This window comes from Bos indicus, chromosome 11 (assembly GCF_029378745.1).
Source record: "Bos indicus isolate NIAB-ARS_2022 breed Sahiwal x Tharparkar chromosome 11, NIAB-ARS_B.indTharparkar_mat_pri_1.0, whole genome shotgun sequence".
Classification (NCBI taxonomy): domain Eukaryota; kingdom Metazoa; phylum Chordata; class Mammalia; order Artiodactyla; family Bovidae; genus Bos; species Bos indicus.
Genome location: NC_091770.1, coordinates 15,054,885 through 15,080,238, shown reverse-complemented (window position 1 = coordinate 15,080,238; position 25,354 = coordinate 15,054,885). Strand labels below are relative to the sequence as shown.

At 35.7% G+C, this 25,354-nt stretch overlaps 1 protein-coding gene across 9 annotated transcripts in view; it reads right to left on the bottom strand.

The window, feature by feature from the left end:
- BIRC6 (baculoviral IAP repeat containing 6) overlaps positions 1-25,354 on the bottom strand; it is a 213,305-nt gene that overhangs the window by 22,058 nt on the left and 165,893 nt on the right. For 8 of the 9 annotated variants that reach the window (XM_070798081.1, XM_070798080.1, XM_070798083.1 and 5 more), the window contains one exon: positions 17,476-17,686. In XM_070798081.1, the coding sequence (XP_070654182.1) occupies positions 17,476-17,686 (211 nt within the window). Of the gene's footprint in view, positions 1-2,442; positions 2,616-17,475; positions 17,687-25,354 lie in introns of all 9 variants that reach the window. The other variant, XR_011569131.1, reaches the window with a different exon arrangement.

The window sequence follows — 25,354 nt, the reverse complement described above, 5'->3', positions numbered from 1 at the left end:
AGTTTCGGGTAGGCTGTCTCTTCGTAGGCAAAAACAGACACAAGTTAAACACTGTAGAAACATCATACTATAAAAGACCCTGTTACCGGTTATGTCCTTCAATTAATATCTTTACAAACACATTTACTGAAACTATATACCTAGAAGTAGAGACATCACTTCTGTATCTAAAAGTAACAGATCCCCTGTTTTCTAAGACCTGGAAACCAAAGATCCATAGGTAGTTTTTCATTTTAATACTATCTGTATTTCACTTAAGAGTATATTAATTTCCATAATGGGGGGAGAAATATTCCAGAATAAACTGTAGGTTCACTACTGGGTAATTCAATTCATATGTGCTCCTATACACTGAATCTTTCTTTAAACACTAAGTTTTAGAGCATAATCATTTAAAAGATATCCTTCTGTTGCTCCCTAATCAGGGTCTAATATATACTCAAATTTTCTAGAAGAATGCTGTAGTATTTTATTAACAAGGTTCACTAAAAAACAGCAACTAAATCAATTTCCTTTTTCTTTCAACTCTCAGAATATTTTATTCAACTCATCATTACACCACTACTTAGATACTAAAAATCTACATCTTTGTTAATTACTTAAATAAATTAAAACTATAATCACATATAAATAAATGTATTTAAAATATTTATGCTAAGGTATGATCTAGACTATGTATCACTTATTTTTATAGGTTGTACACCTACTAACAAAAGGATGTGGCTATTGTATTAAAATAACATTTAACAAAGTGGGCATGGAGCCTTAAAGAACTTCAAAAAAGATTAACAGAAGGTAGAAGAGTCCTTAACGAAATAATATTAAGCAATCTATGTCCAAATGAACTGTTCTTTATCACAAAGACAAAAATCTGTTCAGAAGCAATTCTGTGCTTAACTTTAGGTAGATAATAAGATATAAATTAAGAGGAGCCACTGAGGTGGATAACAAAGGTAAATGGGTTTAGTGTCATGTATGAGTTCGGAACTGATCTCCACACTGTGTGAAAAAACTAGTATCCACAGCTACTTTATCCACAAGGTATATACTATTTCACCTGGCAAGATGATCTGGCTTAAGAACCATAATGCGTCACTGGTTTATTGCCTTTTCTCCTGTGTTCTCTTCCTGTTCTCTTCCCTCCCTGATGTATAGGAGTCACAGAGAACACATGGTCAACTAACTCTCCTTTGCTACTCAGAAACTGCTTGGTAGAGTTGGATATATTATGTATCGTTTTCGTCATCAACTTCTGTGTGTAAATGTGTATATGATCATGTATGTTAGCATATATATATATATATTATAAGGAGAATACAGTGAATGAATGTTTTAAGAGTGAAATAGACATTTTACTGCTAGAGTTAAATAAGATACTGCATCTTACAGCTATGAAGTAAAGCTGCAACTACAGATTAATAATGAGTCCAAAAATTTTTTAAATAAAATGATTCTGGTAGACAAGCTCAAATAGTTTCTCAACTTCTGCATTTATCAATAGCTGTTCACAATCTGTGTGAAACACTGAGCGTCAAGAAAAGCACATAAGCTGATTGGCAGGACCCCCTCTGAATTTACACAGACTTTCTTTCTCTTCAACTGTAAATGATGCTTTTCCTGGGGCCTAAAAAATTCTTAAGTAGAAGGGCCACTGAACAATATGAAAACAATAGTCAGTAGTTCGAGAAAACATAAGAGTTGTGGTTATTGATATAATAAAATAAAGATGGTTTCCTAAATCTATCATCAGTCAGTCCATCCATTAGACTCTCAATAAAGATTTCACTTAAAGAAATGCATCTTGACAAGCAGAGAAGGAAGATTACAGGAGTGAAGCTCATTTTTCCAGAATTAAGGTACTTTCTCCTTGAAGAAACAAGAACCTCTGGCATGGAGAGTAAACTGCATCAATGCAATTTAGAGCAAGTTACCCTTGGAAAACTGATTCTAAATTTCAAGCCCTATTCATAAATACCAATTACCTAACTCTAGTTTTTAAAAGATTAGTAGGAAAAATCTCTATTTTTAAAATAGTACAAATAGGATGAAAATTTGGACAATATTTTAAAAATATTTTAAAAATAGTGCAAAAGACCACAGAAGTCTTAAAAATAATATTTTTTACACCAAATGCATGAAAGAAATAATCATATACATCATAAAGATAAAGGCTGAATCATAAAGCAGACACAGTTAGACCTTTACTGTAGGTTCTAACGAAATTTTTTTTTTTTATATGGAAAGTCTTTTTGACAAAAATATAGAGGAGAAAAAGAATAAACTTCAAAAGGTGAATATATGAAGAACACAAACTACCTGCCTAACGATCACTACAACTAGTCATCGTCTGACATTAAACTACAGACAGTAGTTTCTTTTCTATAAAAGTTGCAGGTTACTGTCAACCCATATGTAGGCCCAGCTCATGAAAAAAGGCCATACCTTAGCTCACATCCTGAAGTCTGTGTGAAAAGCTATTTGAGTTCAAGGCACCTAGCTGGAAGTAGGTCTCTGAGACTGACAATGGATCCAACATGGTAAAAGCAATCAGCGACGGCCGCTACCATGGTATCCGCTGCTTTGTGCATACGTTGAATCTGGTTGTGATCACTGCCCTGAAGAAATACGAGGAATCAACTGAAGTTTCTACTATTGCAAGAATTATCTGCAAACATTTTCCACTATGCTGTGAATTCCAACTAAACAGCTAAGAAATTAAGCAAATTTTGGCTCTGTGACATATAGTCTACACTAGGATGTGAGCAGAATGGGCAAATCTTTCTTGTGAAAACAAAAAAAATAACCCCCAAAACTCATCATTCAGTTATATTGGACTGCCTCCGCAAATACTACTACCCAAATTAAGCTAGATATATGTAAGGCTACAAAATATCAGAATTATGTTCTCTTATAATGTATGAAATGAAAACAGCTTAATATAGCTATTTTCTTGGTTGAACATCGGGAAAGACCATTTCAATCCCCTGCACTTCTAATTCTGAAGTCACAACTATCACACTGTTGAAATAAACATTTAAAAAGCAGAGTCACATTGAAGAAGTAATCAGGACACCATATGCTGAAATGTCCAGATTCAAAAGTATTAAGAATTAGCATCTCAGAGGAAGATTCAAAAACTACAATAGAATAAAACTTCTACATTTACCTTAAAACAATGTGTTGTATCATAGTCCACAGTTCTAAAATCCTTTGCCAAAAATTATAGTTTAAAGTAAATAAATAAAAGCAGAAAGTTTTTTTTAAAATATTATGTGGAGAATTATTTGCTTCTTATGTCTACAGACAACATGAAAATAATTTTTGAAATGCACCACTAAACTTGATAAAGACCTTTGTAAGATGACTGCTTTCCATACATTTTTTAAATCTTAGTTTTTAATTCTAGGTTCCCTTTTATTTCTAAATTCTTTCCAAATGGAAGTAATAGTTTTAGGTTTCATTGGAAGTAGAAAATAAAATCTTCCTTAACTAAAGCATAAATAAGCAGTAGGAGAGAAGGGACTATTTAAAACAGGGGTATGAGCAGCCTTTGAAAATAAAACCTTGACTTCTAGATTAGATAAAAATATAACAAATTTTATAGACTAAACATCACAGGACAAATCATGATACTGTGTGCTGCTGTGATAATAATGCACATCACCAGGGCACAATCCAACTGAGCCTAAGAAGGGACACTAAAATGTGTTGGCACTGTTGTCTCCATCACCGAGGAAAAAAGGCTGATGAACCGCTCTAAGTTTAATCACTAAAAGAAACTTAAATATGGTTGCAACAAATGCTTTTTGGCTAAGAAATCAGGTCTTTTTTATTTTGTAGGTAGGTTTGACAGAGGAAAAAGAAGACACAGGAAATGCTTTTCGAACAAAAACAAAAGTAGGAGGACTGGAACTGAAATTTCTCAATCAAAGCATTAGAGAACTAACTTAAAGGAATTAAAATTAGTTTGATGCCTTCTAAGAAGTAAATCAGTTAACTGTGGATAAAAAGGAATTGGGGATTTCTACCAGAGAATTCAGTTCTTTTAAAACAACTGAATGACCTTTGCCCCAGAAGACACTTTGGAAAGCCAAGAGAATCAAAGCTGCTTACTTTCATGCTGTTAAAGAGAAGTTCAATGTCAAGAACACCTCACATTCAACACAGAGTCATTTGTGTCACATTCTTATTAGCAATTAAGATTATTTGACTGACTATTCTTATTCTTGTTCTCACTCATGCTCAAACTGAGTCTTTTGTTTTATGCTACTGTTCGGTTAGTTAGGCCTGAGGAGGAACAAAAGCTTTGACAGAAAACAGCAAAATTCTGGAAAACAATTATTTTCAATAAAAAATAAATTAATAAAAAAAAGATTATTTGACTGACAAAGTCTTTTTTCAAATTTTTGGTGAAACTGTTAAATACTAAATATACAAAATATGATTATTTGCCTGCTGGAGTATAGCAGGAAAAGTCTACATGTCAAGGACAAAATATTTTCCTTTGCTCCTGCTCCAAGGGGGCTATGAAGTGTCATACTTATTCAAAAGTGAAACCAGATAACTATGGCTATACTATGACTTCATTTTGAGATAACAAAGGTTGCAATGGCTATGTTAAGATTTAAAGTATTACATAACTCATATGTAATGTATTAGAAGTCATATGCCACAAATCCCTTTATTAACGGAGGTAACAGAATTGCTTTCAAGTTTTTTCTTTTTTAAGAATCTAAAGAGTAAAGACATATTAACATAGTAACAAAATTTAGGAGGTGGAAAATAGGATGTGTTGGAGGGTAGGAAGAGATTTCTTTCACAACAGAGAAAACGATTTTTTACAATATTTATTTATTTATTTATGGCTGCACTGGGTCTTTATCGTTGTATGCGGGCTTTCTCTAGTTGTGGCGATCGGGGGCCACTCGCTCATTGCGGTTGGATTCTCCTGTTGCCCAGGCTCCAGAACGCAGGCTCAGCACTTGTGGGACGCAGGTGTAGCTGCCCCTGGCACGTGGAATCTTCCTAGACTAGGAATTGAACCCATGTCCCCTGCATTAGCAGGTGGATTCTTAACCATTGGACTGCCAAGGAAGTCTGAGAAAATGATTTTATCTCCAACACACCACCCTCATTTATGCAAGCAGATACCAAATCAATTTGAAAAAAAAAAACAGTAGAGTAAAAGTATTAATACATACAGCAGTAACTAAGACATTTTCATAGGAAAGGTTTTAATTAATTCTTTTAAGCAAAAAGCAAAAAAATCAAATGGGTAAAGTTGACTTATTCCTCATTTAAGTGATAAGTACATTAAGATGCTACCAGTTCATGATCTACAGACTAAAAATCAGTTTACCTTCCTTAGTTAACCCTGGTAATCTAATAATTATCCTTAGGCGTAATCAAATGGCTATGCATCTCTAATAAAATATGCTGCCTTTTAACATCTTATCATAGGGATAACTTAAAAATTCTTTAGAATAAAGAGCAAAATATCAAAAAAAATTCTGCAGAATCTGTATTATTGTATATACTTTTTAAATTACCAAAAGTAAAATTTTCAATTAAAAAATTTTACTTCATTGTCAATATTTTAAAAATTTATGTATCCTAAATTTCCAAAGCCAAATCAGAAACAAGTTCCCATCTTCCATTTCTAATTATTCACTGATGTATGAGTCAAATTGCTCTTTGGAAGTTCAATTTAGAAAATAAATATACTAGATCGCTTCCCTGGTGGCTCAGATGGTAAAAAATCTGCCTGCAATTCAGGAGACCCAGGTTTGATCCCTGCGTGGGAAGATCTCCTGGAGAAGGGAACAGCTACCCACTCCAGTATTCTTGCCTGGAGAATTCCATGGACAGAGGAGCCTGGTGGGCTACAGTCCATGGGGTCACAAAGAGTCAGACACATCTGAGCGACTAATTCTTTTCACTTTTTCACTATATTTGATTGGGACATTAGGAAACTTGAGGTCTAATCATAGCTCTACTACTAAGCATTAGAGAACGTGGAACAAATTACAATATTTATGGGCCTTATTTTCGTCTTTTATAAAAAAGGGGATTTGTACCATATGAACTCTAAACAGTGTCCCTTACAGCTCTAAAAACCACCAGATTTGTTACAAACTAAATCTTAATTACCAAGGGACTTCAAATTCAGTTATTAAGATTGCTTGAGATTTTGCTGGAATATAATGAAAACTGACGATAAACATAATGCTTATCAGACGCTGGGAGGAATTGGGGGCAGGAGGAAAAGTGGACAACAGAGGATGAGATGGCTGGATGGCATTACCGACTCAATGGACGTGAGTTTGAGTGAACTTTGAGAGATGGTGATGGACAGGGAGGCCTGGCATGGTGCGATTCATGGGGTTGCAAAGAGTCAGACACAACTGAGCAACTGAACTGAACTGAACTGAATGCAATCTTATAAGGAATAATCATTTCATATGTTATATTACCGAGGTAGGAGTATTACGTCAATTTATAATTTTTAATTTGTTTCTGTCTGTTAATCACTTAAATAACAGAATAAGCTGTATTTTGATACTTGATCTAAGTGTTTTCCAGAAACCAGTGAAGGCTCAAGTCTAGCTGTTATACAAGCATGAAACCTAAATGATCAATGAACAATTTTGGTAAAAGGTACCAGCAGTGTATGAAAATAGAAGTATCTGGACTACAGGTCAACCAATTTGCTTTCTTCATAAATACAGTTTTTGATAATGAACACTACAGGCACCAGGAAACTGGAGGGGCTAAATCCGAGATTTATTGCCTAATAATAATTATTTTTAAATGTTAAACTTTAAGTGATAGTTTCACTCCCTATCAAATAAAAAGAAGTAATCTCTTGCCTAAGCACACAGAGCAGAAAAACTTTATACATCTACGAACTGTTGAGATTGTATATATCCTACACAAAAGTTATATTGCAATATTACTTCCTTGCATTTTTTATATAAGTATTTGATACTATATTACAACTACCCACAATTTAAAGCAGTTTGGCTTATTGTCTAGAAAGAAGGGAAATTAATAAAAGCACACAGGCTAGAATAGAAATACTACACTAATCACATTATTTCAAACTGGCTGAACAAAAGGAATTCAGGCAATACATCTAAGTCACTAATCTGATAGGTATGAAAATTCATTTTCACCAGATTTTAATCTCTTGTAACTGTCATAAAATTAAAGTGACCTTGATCTTACGTATAATATACAACTAATCACAGGGCGTATTTGCCACATATCTAACATAGATTATACCTTTAAACATCCTTAATACAATAATGTAATTAGCCTCCAATTAAAATCAATGAATTTATATTGAAAAAAAGGTTAAAAAAAATCCTCTATGTCCTATTTCTGTACATGCTGGTATTCTCACATGCCTCTCCCCACATTGCCTCTCTTTTTGCCCCTAGAGAACTACTTCTTACTGCTTGTAGATCTAAAAATTAAAAGTATTAAACACAAAAATCATCGAATTACAAAACTAAAGAAAAAACAGAAATTAAGACTTTTTGCATAAAATAAATGAAAACCTGGTAAATTTTCTTTGCATTAGGCAGGAAAGAAAAGTGTTAATATTGCTATACTGAGGGCACCTGAAAAATGGAACATTTTGATGATCAAGTTTTCAGAAACTATGCTGGAGAATGAATTCTACTTACCCTTTATGACAAATGTTTAACTTTTTGTTCTTCATAAATGTTTATTACAGCAGTAGACAGGCCAAAGAATATTTTTATTAGGGAAGTCCCTTGATCTTTTTTTGAAGTAATTAATAAGAGGTGGCTTTTGAGTAAGTTCTCAAATAAAAGTAAATAAACTACTCAATGCTCCAGTAATGCTGAAGAAGATGAAGTTGAACAGATCTATGAAGACCTGCAAGACCTTCTAGAACTAACACCCAAAAGAGATGCCCTTCTCATTATAGGGAACAGGAATGCAAAAGGAGGAAGTCTAGAGGTAACTGCAATAACAGGCAAATTTGGCCTTGGAGTAGAAAATGAAGCAGGGCAAAGGCTAACAGAGTTTTGCCAAGAGAACGTACTGGTCATAGTGAACACCCTCCTTCAACAACACAAGACAAATCTACACAAGGACATCACCAGATGATCAATACCAAAATCAGACTGATTATATTCTTTGCAGCCAAAGATGGAGAAGCTCTATACAGTCAGCAAAAACAAGACCAGGAGCTGACTGTGGCTCAGATCATGAACTCCTTATTGCCAAATTCAGACTTATATTGAAGAAAGAAGGGAAAATCACTAGATCATTCAGGTATGACCCAAATCAAATCCCTTACAGTTATACAGTAGAAGTGACAAACAGATTCAAGGGATTACACCTGATACAGTCCATGAAGAACTATGGACGAAGGTTTCTGACATTGTACAGGAGGGAGTAATCAAGACCATCCCCAAGAAAAAGAAATATAAAAAGGCAAAATGGTTGTCTGAGGAGGCCTTACAAATAGCTGAGAAAACAAGAGAAGCTAAAGGCAAAGGAGAAAAGGAAAGATATACCCATCTAAATGCAGAGTTCCAAAGAAATGCAAAGAGAGATAAGAAAGCCTTCCTCAGTGATCAATGAAAAGAAATAGAGGAAAACAATAGAATACGAAAGACTAGATCTCTTCAAGAAAATTAGAGATACCAAGGGAACATTTCATGCAAAGATGGGCTCAATAAAGGACAGAAATGGTATGGACCTAACAGAAGCAGAAGATATTAAGAAGAGGTGGCAAGAATACACAGAAGAACTATACAAGAAAGATCTTCATGAACCAGACAACCACGATGGTGTGATCACCCACCTAGAGCCAGACATGCGGGAATGCAAAGTCAAATGGGCCTTAGGAAGCATCATTAACGAACAAAGCTAGTAGAGGTGATGGAATTCTAGTTGATCTATTTCAAATCCTAAAAGATGATGCTGTGAAAGTGCTGCACTCAATATGCCAGCAAATTTGAAAAATTCAGCAGTGGCCACAGGATTGGAAAAGGTCAGTTTTCATTTCAATCCCAAAGAAAGACAATACCAAAGAATGTTCAAACTACTGCACAACTGCACTCATATAACACGCTAGCAAAGTAATGCTCAAAATTCTACAAGCCAGGCTTCAACAGTACATGAACTGTGAACTTCCAGATATTCAAGGTGGATTTAGAAAAGGCAGAGGAACCAGAGATCAAATTGCCAACATCCACAGGATCATCAAGAAAGCAAGAGAGTTCTAGAAAAACATCTACTTCTGCCTTATTGACTACGCCAAAGCCTTTGACTGTGTGGATCACAACAAACTGTGGAAAATTCTGAAAGAGATGGGAATACCAGACCACCTGACTTGCCTCCTGAGAAATCTGTATGCATCTCAAGAAGCAACAGTTAGAACTAGACATGGAACAACAGACTGGTTCCAAATCAAGAAAGGAGTATGTTAAGGCTACATATTATCACCCTGCTTATTTAACTTATATGCAGAGTACATCATGAGAAAAGCCGGGCTGGATGAAGCACAAGCTGGAATCAAGATCGCAGAGTGAAATACCAATAACCTCAGATATGCAGATGACACCACCCTTGTGGAAGAAAGAGAAGAAAGAACTAAAGAGTACCTTGATGAAAGTGAAAGAGGAGAGTGAAAAAGTTGGATTAAAACTCAGCATTCAGAAAACTAAGATCACAGCATCCAGTCCCATCACTTCATGGCAAACAGATGGGGAAACAATAGAAACAGCGGCAGTTTATTTTTTGGGACTCCAAAATCACTGCAGATGGTGACTGCAGCCATGAAATTAAGACACCTGCTACTTGAAGAAAAGCTATGATCAACCTAGATAAGAGTATTGAAAAGCAGAGACATTACTTTGCCATCAAAGGTCCATCTAGTCAAAGTTATGGTTTTTCCAGTGGTCATGTATGGATGTGAGAACTGGACTATAAAGCTGAGTGCCAAAGACTTGATGCTTTTGTACTGCGGTGTTGGAGAAGACTCTTGAGAATCCTTGGACCTCAGGGAGATCCACCAGTCAATCCCAATGGAAATCAGCCCTGAATATTCATTGGAAGGGCTGATGCTGAAGCTAAAACTCCAATACTTTGGCCACCTGATGGGAACAAATGACTCACTGGAAAAGACCCTGATGCTGAAAAGACTGAAGGCAGGAGGAGAAAGGATGACAGAGCATAAGATGCTGGATGGCATCACTGACTCGATGGACATGAGTTTGAGCAAGCTCTGGGAGTTGGTGATGGACTGGGAAGCCTGGTATGCTGCAGTCCATGGGGTCACAAAGAGTCAGACATGACTGAGCGACTGAACTGAAAACTACTTAATGTTATTGAGGCAAATGAAATTAATTAGAACCAATATTTAAGTCAACCACTTCCCTATTTTTGTTCACATTATTATAAAAAATTCAATTGAATAAGAATTGGCAAAAAAGGGCAAAATTTCCTTATGACAGCAACCTGAAAAGTTCCAATTTGTTCAAATTTTAAATAAGAGATGATGTTAGAAAATGGCCAAAGTAGAAAATTACATTTATGCTTATAGGACAGTTATGTTTTCAAAACTGTGTAAAACAGGTGTACAAAACATGTTATTATATATTCAGAAAAAATGAATTGCTGAAAAGATCCTTAAATAATTAACTATCTAAATCTTGTCCGTTTTAGACAAAAGATGCAAAGTGCTGAATGTAAAACATATCTATATTGAAGTAATACACTTTGCCTAGTCTTTAGTGTTTTCTAAAGGAATGTTGCGTTTCCCTTGTGGTCCAGCTGGTAAAGAATTCACCTGCAAAGAAACCTGGGTTTGATCCCAGGGTTGGGAAGATCCTTTGGAAATGGGAATGGTTACATACTCCAGTATTCTGGCCTGGAGAATTCCATGGATATTTCAGGGCTTCCATGATAGCTCAGTTGGTAAAGAATCCACCTGCAATGCAGGAGACCCCAGTTCGACTCCTTGGTTGGGATGATCCACTGGAGAAGGGATAGGCTACCCACTGCAGTACTCCTGGGCTTCCCTGATGGCTCAGCTGGTAAAGAATCTGCCTGCAACACGAGAGACCTGGGTTCAATCCCTGGGTTGGGAAGATCCCCTGGAGAAGGGAAAGGCTACATACTCCAATGTTCTGGCCTGGAGAATTCTATAGACTGTCTGTTATCTCTGATTTGTCTTACTATAAATGCTTATTAATATAATCAGGCAACAACAATGTCAATCAGTTTATTTATATTAACTATTAGATTTAAATTAACTTTATATAGTTACTGCAAATTGTGAATCTTGAGAGAGGACTTTTTAGGAGAGGTGTAGACAGTAAAACTATAGACTTGTGAATAAAAGAATATTAAAATATTGTCATCTTTAGGAAGTTCTTGAAGCAATTTGTATAGTAAATATTTAACAACTTTTTTAAAGACAGACTAAATCACAATAAATTACTCCTAGTTGCCACTTTGCCATGTCAACAGGTTAATCTTGCCAGGAAAGATGAACATAATAAACTAGAAGTACAACTATTCCTTGAATAGAGCTCTTCTTTACACCAACCTCATCAGAGTACTGTAATTATCAGTCACCAAACTAATCCTCACCCACAAGAGATAATAATTTTATTATTAAGGTATAATTATAATCAAGAAAGTCTGAAACATATCTTATAGTCTATTATTTCAAATACTAAAAGTCAGAAGGTACTTTTCAGATACATGTATTTGTGTGCATATTACATGCATATATAATTATCTCATATGTTATTACATGTGACAGCAAAAACGCCTAATTACAGAACTAACAGCTTTAAAAGGCATTCAGTTGCATGGTGTTGTTCCACTGTGCCAGCTCAGTTTCTCCTCTAAGCAGTCATTCTTACTGAAGCCTTTGGATTCACAGACAGTTTGTTAATATGGCTGTAATGCAGTATTGGTTCTACCTAGTCTACTTCTACTCCTCAGCAGACCACGAGAAAGAAGGCAACGCAACTAATATATCTCCACTACATTCCTTCACTCAAGCATTTCCTGAGTTATTCTTTATTAAAGTACAAGTGCCCCCATGAAAGACTAAAGGATAATTTGCTTCTTTATATAAATTTTAATAACCCAGGAGAGTATTCTGAAATAAGAAGTCTGCCTTGAAGAAGAAGAACAAAATCCTGGAACATCGTAACAGATGTAGTTATAAAATGCTTCACTACGCAGACAATGAGAAGCCAGAGGAGGACACTGGGTATCTTAGTGAGTAGGAAAGTGAAAAATAAAAAGAGAAGCATGAAATTAGCTGCGAGGATGAACAAGCTCAGTTCAATGAGCAAATCTCCATACTGCTGGTTTTTTTTTTTTTCATTATTGCGTTCAATTATCTTTATCACAAACAAACTATTTCAAAGTGTTGGTTTAATTAGGGTCATCTCTTTGGTTAGTAAATAAATCTGTTTGTGCTAAAAAAAAAAAAAAAAAAAGAGAGAGAGAGAAGCATGTTAAGTTAAGAACAAGCTATTCCTTGTGAAAATCTTAAGGTGAGGATGAGAACCAAAACACCACTCTAAATTGCGGCCACATATAAAACAAAAGCTCGGCTAGCTTGGCTTCTGCTAACTTTAGTTTCTCCCAATTAAACACTGATAAAAGGCAGAAGAGGGTTTCCCAGGTGGCGCTAGTGGTCAAGAACGTGCCTGCCAATGCAGGAGACATAAGAGACACGAGTTTGATCCCTGGGTTGGGAAAATCCCCTGGAGGAGGGCATGGAAACTCACTACAGTATTCTTGCCTGGAGAATCTCATGGACAGGGAGCCTGACAGGGTACAGTCCATAGGGTCGCAAAAAGTTGGACACAACTGAAGCGACTTAGCATGCAAAAGGCAGAAGACTAAGACCATGAATGGACAGGATCCCATTCCTTTTAAATTTTGTTAGTTTTTATTTGCAAAATGCCATTACTTTTAGAGGACTGGAAGATATATCCTATTAATAGAGTTTCCCAAAGCATGAGAAAACATTAAGTGGCAGTTAGACACAGTATTAGTCAACTGAATTAAGAGTGAGAAAATGAGAGTATTTTACCAATGAAAAGAAAGGTCTCAGTAAGCCTTTGGTAACTACTTATTTGCTAAACCTTCTTTCTTAAAACAGAAAACAGGCCAGACAATGGAGTCAGACACTAACTTTTTAAGAATTCAGTGTATTCACATTAACACTTATCATTTGCCAGATGATGGCAAATGATACTGACTTCCTTTTGGCAGTTGATACTGGTTTTTCTGATATGTTAGTAATTTGAAATTACCTCTGTAAATAAATGTTTGGTTTAATTAAGTTACCTGATCTAAAGAAAGAGTCTACCAAAAGCACAGGTGGTACAAGAAAAGCTCTTCCTCATAATGCTGAAGCTCTGACAAGAACTTCTACCAAGAAAAATTTCCTTCAATTTTCAACCATGAAAATGGTTTATTTGATCAGATGAAGAAAAATCCCACTATTACATGACACTCTTTTTAGATTCAAGTAAGTTCTAAAATAATACAGATAAAAGGCTCCAGAAAAATTAAATCTAAGGCCTACTTACTGTCATGTAAGTTCTCTCCATACACACAACTGTAGCTCGATGACAGCTTTAAGGAAATAAGCTGCAGCTATGGAGCCCACGTGCCACAACTACTGAAGGCTGCACGCCCTAGATGCCACGCTCAGAACAAGAAAAGCTACCACAGTGAGAAGCCTGCGCACCACAGCCAGAGAGTAGCCCCCACTCGCCACACCTAGAGAAAGAGCCTGCGCAGGAACAAAGATCCAGCACGGCCGAAAACTGAAAAAAGAGAAAAAGATTTTAGAATCTCTGCTAATGATTCTTAGTCTCTTTCAAGCCAACAGATGATTGTTTTCTGTCTTCAGTAAAACAACCCAGTAGGATTAGTACTGGAAAATTTCTGCATAGGATTACAGACTTCAGATTCTTGTATACTAACAAAGGAAACCATTTATCCTATAGCACTTGCACTTTTTGAAGGAGATCCCTAGGGATTAAATTTGCAGTCACTGATATTAACACATAGGCAGAATAATGTAGTTAATAATTAATTTAAAGCCTGACTTAACATTATTGCTTTTATAAAGTCAAACATCTGAATCATAGAAAGTATTTCTACCCAGGAACTGTCTTTATAAAGTCCACAATATTACAGCAAGAATCCTAATGGACTCAAATCCTCAGTCCCAGCACGGCAGGATGGGAGAGGACACACACAGCTCAACTGTCAAGACAGAAAGGAAGAAAGTCTCTTAATTCAGTCTTCTAACTCCCATCCCACCATTCTGCTACGCTGCAAGTCGATCTTTTTTTATAATGCAAATCTGAATAGATTTCCGCTGAAAACCCTTTCACCACATCTAAAAACAGATACCTAATGAAGTTGGGTTTCCCTGATGGTTAAGTCGGTAAAGAATCCACCTGCAATGTGGGAGACCTGGGCTTGATCCCTGGGTTGGGAGGATCCCCTGGAGGAGGGCATGGCAACCCCCTCCAGTACTCATGCGTGGGAGAATCCCCATGGACAGAGGAGCCTGATGGGTTACAGTCCATGGGGTTGCAAAGAGATGGACACAATGGAGAGATTAAGCACAGCACAGCACAACTATGAAGTTCTTCAAGCTGCTGTCTTCCTCTCCAGCCCCATTTCCTACCCCTACCTCCCACCCAAAGGACACCCAGGCACATCAAACTTCTTCATTCTTTACATTTTCCTGAATTTTCGCGAACCTTCCTCACACAGTCTGGTATACCAGTTCCCTGCACCTCTTATTTAGCCTATTCTTACATATTCTTTGGGTTTCCAAAACTCATTTGATGCTCCAATAATGTGTTAAATTTTCCATATATCATGTACTTGTTATTAAAACTAATTATTGTTTCCCACATTATTTGTCAGCCCCTTGGAAAAAGGCCTAATTTTCTTGTTATGCTCTGAGGAACATTCAATAAACATTTGTTGAAGGAAGAAAATCAGTCATGCTCTTGTGACTAAGCGAGATTTCCCCTATCTGAATATAACTGCAAGTTTCTAAAACACAAATTAGATAAAAGAAAGATAAATGATCTGCCTTTTTAATGTCTTAATAATATTCTCCTATTTCCTCTTATAGAAAGTTTCAGGCTTGAGGCGGGACAGCCAGCAAACCTACATCATCTCCATCATCCTTTTGAGCTTTGAGATCAACATTAGCTGAGTTTATGTACTGTCCTCAAGAGAGTATAATCTTAATTAGGTTATTCCAACCTGTGAAAGTAAACTTTGGACTTGGGCAAAATATTTTAATCCCCTTCATCCACAAAATATAAAAACTGTAAGTATAACATATATAGAGAAAACAATTTCAATGTAAATTATTACACATAAGCACAGTTATCATCTAGAGTCCTGCAAATTACAAAGAGAATCTGTTTTTTCTTTATCTAAGATGACCAAAGAGTGCTAAGTTAAAATTTCATTTGGAAGGAAAAGTAAAATGCACGCCTTTTATGTAAACTTGGCTTTAAGAAAGGAAAAACAAAGAGTAACAAATGAGAAATACCAAGACAAAAGAAAGGCAATACAATTAATACACGAACATAATTAGTAAACTAGTATGTCTACTAAATAGATCTACTTTATTTACCCTAACGTATTTTTTCCCAGAGCCCCCAAGTACAGACGTGGCCAGGACTTCACAAAGAATCACCCACAGGCACAGCACCCTCCCCACTTATTTATTACTGAGAAAAAGAGACAAAAATAATATAAAAATGTTCTGAGCTGTGGTACACTTAAACAGTACTTTCAAAATCGTAACTACAAACCTGATGAAGCACTAAAACAATACTCTAAAAATGTTACGTAAACAGAACATATTTGCCTTGACCATTCTCTTCTGAGTATACTGGTTTTGTGTTGTTTTTTATACATACACTTTGAGGTTGGGTAGGCAGGTAGAAGGGAGGGGGAGGGGGAAGCTTTGCATCTTGAAACAGTGTTAAAAATGAATTTAGGTAACCTTCATTGAGTATAAACTTTGCAGGAAATTGGACTATACTGTTCACTTTATTAGAGTTCTATACTGATGAAAATATGAAAAGAAGTGTATCTTAAGTTTTGACAGGCTGGAGAAGAGCAGATTTTCCCTTCTGGGAAGCAGAAAATGAGTTCTCAAGGTGCCAAAAGTTTGAAAGGAAAGAAAGAATGTTATAATATGTACATCTTTGTTGGCTTCTTTTTCTAACAGAGTCTGTATTTTATACCTATGTAAAAAAATACAGATACCATGAGGGATCTTCATGAAGCATATTCAAACTCTATGTAAAACTCTCTGTCAGTGTTTGTCAGTAAAACAGCTTTTAAAAAGTTAACTGCACAAGGTTACTGTAAAGATAAAATAAAAAATGAAATGATCTCTGGGAATAGTCATTATGATCTTTACATGCATGTTTTGCTGGTACAGAATTTAGAAGTTTGAAGTGTCATTTTTTTTGTTCTGTGATTCTCAAATTTTACGTTATTAAAAAATCAAGTGAGAACAGGTAAGACAAACATACTGCAAAGATGAAAAAGAAAATTAACTGATTCAAAATACCACTAAGAAAGGAATAAACTTTCTCTAGCCTAATTCTGCATTTTTATGCAAACATCAGAATTTATGCCATCTCTTTTAAGTGAAACTGACAACCACTAGACAGATTCTGCTAAGAGAATGGAAAAAGTTACCAGGAAAAGGTTATTTTTAAAGTTTTTTGATGAGAGAACTCATCATCTGATTTCTAGCAAGGTATAAACTTAAACCAAAGATTCATTTAAAAATTCAGTTTTCTATGAAGACAAAATACTAACTTTAACTCCAACAAATAAATCCTCTTCTCAAAAACATTAGAGCATAAATTATAATGTATGTATCAAAATGAAATAGTAGTAATCCATAAATCCAACAGTTCTAATTCTATGAATCTACTCTGCAGAGATTTCTACAGATCCCAAGAGATGTAAGAAGTTGTTACAAATTAGAAACAACCCAAATGTCCATGAAAAGATGGGAAGGTAAAATACAGCATCTATACACAATGCATAATCATAAATATTAAGAACAATATTAGCAATATGTATTTACTTAGAGTGAAGGTGTCTTCCACCTCAATATTGAGTGAAACTAGCATCTATTTGTGTAATATGTACAATGTGATAACATTTAACAAAAACTCCACCTACAGCTATAAGATATCAGATGGAGATGTCTGATAAGCCACCATGAATAAACACTTAAGTGTAGGATTTGGTGGATACTTTTTCTTCATAGTTTTATTTATAGTTCGCGCATATATGTATTTAATCAGCATATATCATTTTTTTAATGAACAAAGTTATTTTTAAAAAAGATCATAAAAGCCGAGGTCAAAAGAAATAAAATAGTACCTTAAACGATTGGTGTAGGTATCAACACAGGTCTTCATTTTGGCTAATAATGTACCAACGGAAGTCTGACACTCTGACTGTTCTTCTTCCTCTTCACCATTCTCTGTAGAAAGAGGCAACAACAGGGGCACCATGCACGTACAGGAAGCAATGGCCCGGAGCAGTTCTAGCAGAGCTCGATAGAGTGGCACGTGTCTTGCCATGTCGAGAACTGTAAGAGGGAAGAGAGGAAAAGTATAAAATGAGCACATGTGCAATATAAAAGTTAAGTCCACAGCAATGTAGCTTCTACTTCAATCTTGAGATTAATTGGTAGGTTGGTAAATGGACTAAAGAAGTTTGTGAAGCATCAATGTATAGAATACAACAGGCACTTTTAGGGAAAAACAACAACAAAATGAACATGGCACAGAGTTGGGAGATAGCAAGAACTGTAAGTAAGCAATTTGCTACTTGTTTTTGGCTGTGCTGGGTCTTTGTTGCACTGTATGGGCTTCTTTCATTGCGGAACACAGGCTCAGCAGCTGTGGTGCTGGCGTTCTCTAGCTGCAGTGCTCAGGCTTAGTGGCCCTATGGCATGTGGGATCTTAGTCCCCCAACCAGAGATTGAACTTGTGTCCGCTGTATTGGAAGACAGATACTTAACCACTGGATCACCAGCGAAGTCCCAAGTAACTACTCAGTTATATCACAAATAAAAATGATTAAACGGTCCAAATAATATATTAGGGCAGTAAGTACATTTATTAGTATGACATGGAAATATATTTTTCAAATTAAATTGAAAGGAAACCATTGTATCTTAGGTAAAACAGAATGATACAACCACAGTTTACCAAAAGCAAAATTCAATAAATCAACTTGTTAGGGAAAAAAGAAAGTTGACAGTGGTAGCTTTTAGTTGTCAGCTACAAATCAAATGAATTTCTTTCTTAAAACTACATGCATCTCACAGTGGATTCCATGCTCTAAGAACATGTATTGCTTTTAAAACTTTTATAAGCGGTTTTGTTAGGTTTGTGGCTTCCTCCCAAGTGGAATTTCCTTTTGTGAATCATGTCAGTTAAGGACCTAACAACATTTTTCCAATAGCAGTTACTGAACAAAGTTAATCCATAACTTTATTATTTATTATGTTAGTTATTCTTTAATTATTCACTGAAAACCTACTGGTGGACAGGCTGGGAATATAGCAGTGAAGAATACAACCAAAAATCCTTGCCTTCATGTAGCTTACATTCAAGGTAGAGAAGACCAAGTGAGTAAAAATTTTTGTAGACATTACTAAGTACACTGAATGCTAAATAGAAGATTGAAACAGGGAAGGAGAATTAGAGAGTACCGGCTTGAGGAAGAAATTGTCTAACTGCCCACAGCACTATACTGGGGTTAGATATGGGGAGGGATGAGGCCTCATCCAGGAATTCTGGACTTTGTTTGGCAAGGTATGTAAAGGGTTGGCTTAAAAAATTAGTTCTGGTAATGTGGAGACCAACAGTGAGCTGTTCAGAGTTATGGAGGAGCAGGCCCTTGTTTCACACCTTCCAATAATGATGCAGAGAACGGGGTAAAAAGTATGACTGTTCATTCTTTCTTTACTTACTTGAAATGTTACTCTCCATCTTTAAAACATAAAATTTGCATGTGCGCATGCTCACTCAATCCTGTCCAACTCTTTGTGACCCCATGGACTGTGTAGCCCACTAAGCTCCTCTGTCCATGAGATTTTCTAGGCAAGAATACTAGGGTGGGCGCCATCTCCTTCTCCAGGGATCTTCCCAACCCAGGGATTGAACCTGTGTCCTGTATCTCTTGCACTGGCAGACAGATTATTTACCACTGAGCCATATATTTGGTTATATTTAAAGCTTCTTTTTTAATTTATGACCTAATGCTACTTCTTATTATAACTCTATACTATAACATAATACACTATAGTTTTCAGGAAATTCAAGTTAAAATCCAAAGTTATAAAAAACAAACCAAAGTTAATTGATGGGCATAAAACACAACATTAATATTTGTGAGGATATGAAAAGGCTAGACTTTCTATGTAAACAGGTGGACATGCAAAGTGATAATGAATTTGACATTATTTTACATGCCCATATTCTATGACAGATGCTTCCTTCTGCCTAGGCCTCACTTATGGAACAGAGGATCTGAATAGGTAATTCTCCAAAAATGATATATAAATGGCCAATAAACACACTGTCATTAGTCATGAGGGAAATGCAAATCAAAACCACCATGAGTAATCTGCCATCTTATATGCACTAAGATCGCTGTAAAAGTAAAAAAATAACTTTAAAAAAGTAAAGAAATAACTTATTATCATGTGAACCAGCACTTCCACTCCTAAGTAAAAACCCAAAGCAATTGAAAGGAGGAACGAAAATAGTACTTGTACACTCACGTTCACTGAAGCATTATTCGCAATAACCAAAAGTACTGGAGTGGGTTGCCACTGCCTTCTCCATAAACAACTCAAATGTCTATCAAATAAGTAAACACTGAAGAAGAACAAAATTGAAGGACTGACAGAATCAGACTTCAAAACTTACTACAAAGCTACAATAATCAAGAGAATGTAGTACTGGTGAAAGACAAATAGATCAATGGAACAGAAATGATAACAAAATGTGTACATGAAGGTTTGTAGCAGCTTTGTTTATAACTTCCCCAAACTGGAAACAGCCAAGATGTTTATCAAAAGGTCACTGGATAAACAAACTGTTGTATAACCATACAATGGAATATTATTCTGCAAAAAAAAGAAATGAGCTACAAAACTGAGAAAAGACATGGAGGAAACTTAAATGCATACAATACTCCTTAGTAAAAGAAGCCAATCTGAACAGGTTTACAGTGCATGGTTCCAACTAATGACATTCTGAAAAAGGAAAAACTATGGAGCCAGCAAAAGGATCAGTGGTCACTAGAGGTTTCACTGGGAGAGAGCGAGCGGGTGGAATGAATACATGGAACACACAGAGTTTCTAACGGCAGGGAAACTAATGACACTGTATGACACTGCAATGGTGACGCACGCATACCAGGCATTTGTCGAAACCCACAGACCGTGTAACACAGAGCAAACTCTAATACACTGACTTCAGTTAAAAATACGTCACTGTTAGCTCATCAACAGTACCATGTACCACTCTAACATACACTATCAGGTGGCTCAGGGGTAAACAATCTGCCTGCCAAAGCAGGAGGCGCTGGTTCAATCCCTGGATTGGGAAGATGCCCTGGAGAGGGAAATGGCAACCCACTCCAGTATTCTTGCTGCGAAAATCCACAGACAGAGGAGTCTGGCGGGCCACAAAGAGCCAGACACAACTGGCACACATACACAACCACACTAATCAGGATGTAAGTAACGGGACACTATGAGTGGAGGGGCAGGGAAATGTACCATCTGCTCAATTTTCTGTAAACTCAAAGCCTCCTTTAAAAATCTTAGTCTACTGATTAATTTTTTAAAACATTAGTCTAACAATTTAAAAATAAACTATCTAAAATTATTTTACATAAAATTATACAACAATATAAGTAATTCAAGACACACTGATGTTTCTTTTTAAATAAATGGTTATAAAGTTATCAAGAACAAAAAAAGAAAAAACCCACAAAATGAGAAGCTACTTCTCCATTAGCCGAATAAAGCTGAGGACAGCCTACATGCTAAAACTCAATACAGAAGACAGTGGGGAAAAGAATCTGACAAACATGAAAATTTTTTAAAAGTTTAAAATCTGGAAATAAACAGCCACAGAGAAAGTAAGAAAGCTCCTCTAAGTTAAGTGAAACATGATACTTCCTTTTATGTACTGGTGTTTATTTTATTCAACTAAGTAGATTCCAACTAGGAATCTTAAACTACAGAAAGCTAAGATAGTCTCTTCATATCAAGGAGGGACAGAAGTAAAAGCTGTGGAGGCAAGGTAACAGGCAGTGGATAATGAGATTGAGAATAGTAAAGACAAGTGAGACATACATTTACGGGCCTGATTTACAAAGAACATGAAATAAATTTCAGTACTATGTCATTTCTTATGACAAATTTTCAGCTTAAAAAAAATGAAGCTTTTATATATTTCCACTTTCTTGACAACAGTCAGTTACATAAACAAGTGTTCTCATTTTAATGTCACATTCCACCCGGATATTAACGCATACAGCAATCCATGCTATGTCTAGAACCTGAAAAATGGTTATTCATATCTGATTTACATTATTCATGTTTTCTTTTTAAGACTTATTTCTGAATATCTCCAGGAAGGGGAATCTGGAAAGCTAAGGGAGAGCTAATTTTTCCTCTCTTTTGAAGACAGGCACTTTTAAAATAACATGTCTGGGTAGTCAGCAAACGAAATGAGTCAATAAACGTAACAGTCTCTTAATGATAAAATACAGATGAGTACAAAATACACCAAGTGTTTCAATCCTGAATTCCGTAATTCTCTATTTTGCCACACAGAGCTTCATCAGAAAACCCTCAGGTGTCGTTTCACACAGCACACGCCATCATTACTCCAGGATTAAATGTCACTAGCCTGACAAAGAAGAGCAGCACCACAACACTGTTACACAATGCCCCGCCTGCAAATGGCTTACAGCAACTTCTTCGCTCAGCACGTGCCACGTGCATATTTCAATTTACTGCTTACCCTAACCAAGCAAGTAAAGTCACTATCCTTTGGATCCTCAGATGGACCTGTTGGTTGAATTATGCAATGCTTGAAATATACCTTGGAATTTACCATCAACAACTACAGATACAGGTGTGTGACACTGCTATATAATTATTTCAGTTAGAGAATGTTATGTTTTGAAAGGAGTAACCAGTACTTGGTAAAAGAATAAAATTCCCATTTTCTGTATATGAAAAAACATTTCAGTGGGGAAAATGATATTCAAATTGCTGGAAAGAAACAGCATAGGGTAAAGGTTGGTGAGAAGAAATTTGTAAGACATAACCATAGAGATTAGTCATTTTTTCATGAAACACAATTCAGCAAGTATAAAAGCTGAAAATAATTCTAAGAAAAAGTGGGAAACATTTACTGCTTGGCTTATTACTGGCAGAAGCTATCAATTCAAACCAAAAAGTTTCAGTGAAATTTACCAAGGATTACTAATGGAAAAGACCCACTCCTTCCAGAGAACTGAAAACATTTGCCACCTTCAATCAGGAAGTTGGTCAGGTTTTTTGTTCACTTCTTTTTCTCTGAATGTAAACAGAAGTTATTCATCACTTTGTGGACTAAAGTAGGATATCTGGGAATACTTCATTCCTGATGCAATGGAGGATAATGAACACTTCTCTTTTAATTATTTTTAAAACTCAGATATTTATAGCAAATATGTTATAATAACTCTAAGTGGTCTGTAATTTTTAAAACTTGTGAATCACTATTTTGTACACCTATAATTTATATATTATACATCAACTATACTTTAAAAAATAACTCAGACATTTAATAACTTCAGTATTTTAGGTTAAAATATGTGGTGATCATACATTGCAGACATAAACTGCTAGTCATGTTAAATATATCAGTTAGGTATGCATATCCCATTGCTGCTGCTGCTGCTAAGTTGCTTCAGTCGTGTCCGACTCTGTGCGACCCCATAGACGGTGGCCCACCAGGCTCCCCCGTCCCTGGGATTCTCCAGGCAAGAACACTGGAGTGGGTTGCCATTTCCTTCTCCAGTGCATGAAAGTGAAAAGTGAAAGTGAAGTCGCTCAGTCATGCGCAACTCTTAGAGACCCCATGGACTGCAGCCTACCAGGCTCCTTCGTCCATGGGATTTTCCAGGCAAGAGTACTGGAGTTGCCATTGCCTTCTCCGAAATATAGAGCTAGAATACATAAACTGTGGGATCTAATTAATATGTACCTTTTCATTATATTTTCTATCATTCTATCCAACTGTTAAAATGATAAAACATTCTTTGAAGTTCTACTAAAACGCATTTATCTTCTATCATTTTCCACCACCTTCAACAGAGTAAAAGAGAAGTGCAGACTGAAAAATTATGCAACAAACACAAGTATAATAAATGTATTTCCTATTTCACTATACAGTTCAAAGATATCTTTCTTGGGGATTTGTTTCACAATTTTTGTTTCCTTCTACACCAAGAGATTTTTCTGGGAAAATAGGTACTCCTGTCATTTTTATAGCAAAAGATGTAAAGAAACAAGAAGAGGAAGAAGAAAAAGAAGAATCTGTCTTGACCATGTTAGGATTATCGGGATAGTACTTAGAAAGTGAAAGTCGCTCAGTTGGGTCCGACTCTTTGTGACACGCGGACTTTAGCCTGCCAGGCTCCTCTATCCATGGTATTCTCCAGGCAAGAACACTGAATGGGTTGCCATTCCCTTCTCCAGGGTATCTTCCTGACCTGGGGATCAAACTGAGGTCCCCCATGCAATAGCACTTAACCTCTTGGTAATTGTTTTTCTGTATATCTTTATCACACTCTGACAAGTCTCTTTCTTGGGTTCCATTCAAGACAAAATACAGCTTTAAAAAATTTGTTTTTAAGGATAACCTTTAGAAGAATATTTTCAGAAAATTATAACATTCCAGGGCAAGTGCCTGGCCCGTAGGGCAGCACCCAGGGTGCCTTATTCCAGGATCAGCAGTGGCTATATGGACAATAAAGATTTATTTCTGGATTCCAGAAAGCATACAAGAAACAGTAACTGAAATAAGACACAAAAACAATGATGCAACAGACATTATTCTAAAACTACATACTGAATATCATTTTCATTCAAAATGCTTTTACATTTATGTTCACTTTAAGTTTCTAATAACCTACATAATATAGGAAAAGGAAATTTTTTTGACATGGGAAAGCTAACCAGCAAAATATATAGGAAAATAAAGTTTTATTCAGCATCAATAAATGCTGAACATTTCAACATCACTGTCTTCATTTGGATTTACATTGAAAATTGCAAAAGAAATGCATGCTTTATGTTAATCCATTAGTAGGTAAGCAGTAAGATCACATAGAAAATAAATACTAACTACCCAGAAAAACATCTTGTTCTTTTCTGATGTTTTTCAGCGTATGCTGATTTTATTTGTCTAATCAACTTCAGAAATACAAAATGAGAGGCTCACCTAAAGCATAAAAACCTCAATACAATCTAGGAATGTAACATTTGTTTACAGAATGTTCATTTGAGTAGACACAAAAACTAATGTGAGAATTAAAAAATAAATTATTCAAATATTTAGTTAAGTTATCCTTAACTTATTTCTCTGTAAAATAAAAATCCTTTCAAGTGACTGAATACTAAAACTTAATCCATAACTATGTGCAATCAATATCCCTACAAGTTACATGACTAGCATGCATATCTTAAAAGATAATCATGGAAAAATAGTTACAGTTCCAACTGTACATTTATTCCTATGTAACTTTTTAGTATTCTTGCCTGGGAAATCCCATGGACATAGAAGTCTGGCAGGCTACAGTCCATGGGGTCACAAAAGAGTTGGAGTAAACAAAATACAACAAACTTAGTAATAATTTTTGGATATAAAGAATGTGGTCATATTTAACACATTTGCATAGCAACAAAATTAACTTATTCTCTCATAAAATTAATTTAAATACTGAATTTTAGAGGAAATATTCTAAAATAAGATACAGTAACTTTTAATCCAGTGTGAGGAAAATCAGATGGTGTAACAAAGTCTTCTGTAATGGGTTTTGTCCCATTACACTTAGTTACAAAACTACGAAACCAATAAAATGAAAATGATGAAATTTTAATACTAGCACATACCATCACTCAGCCAAGACCTGGTGGGCTGTCGTCTGTAGGATCGCACAGACTCGGACACAA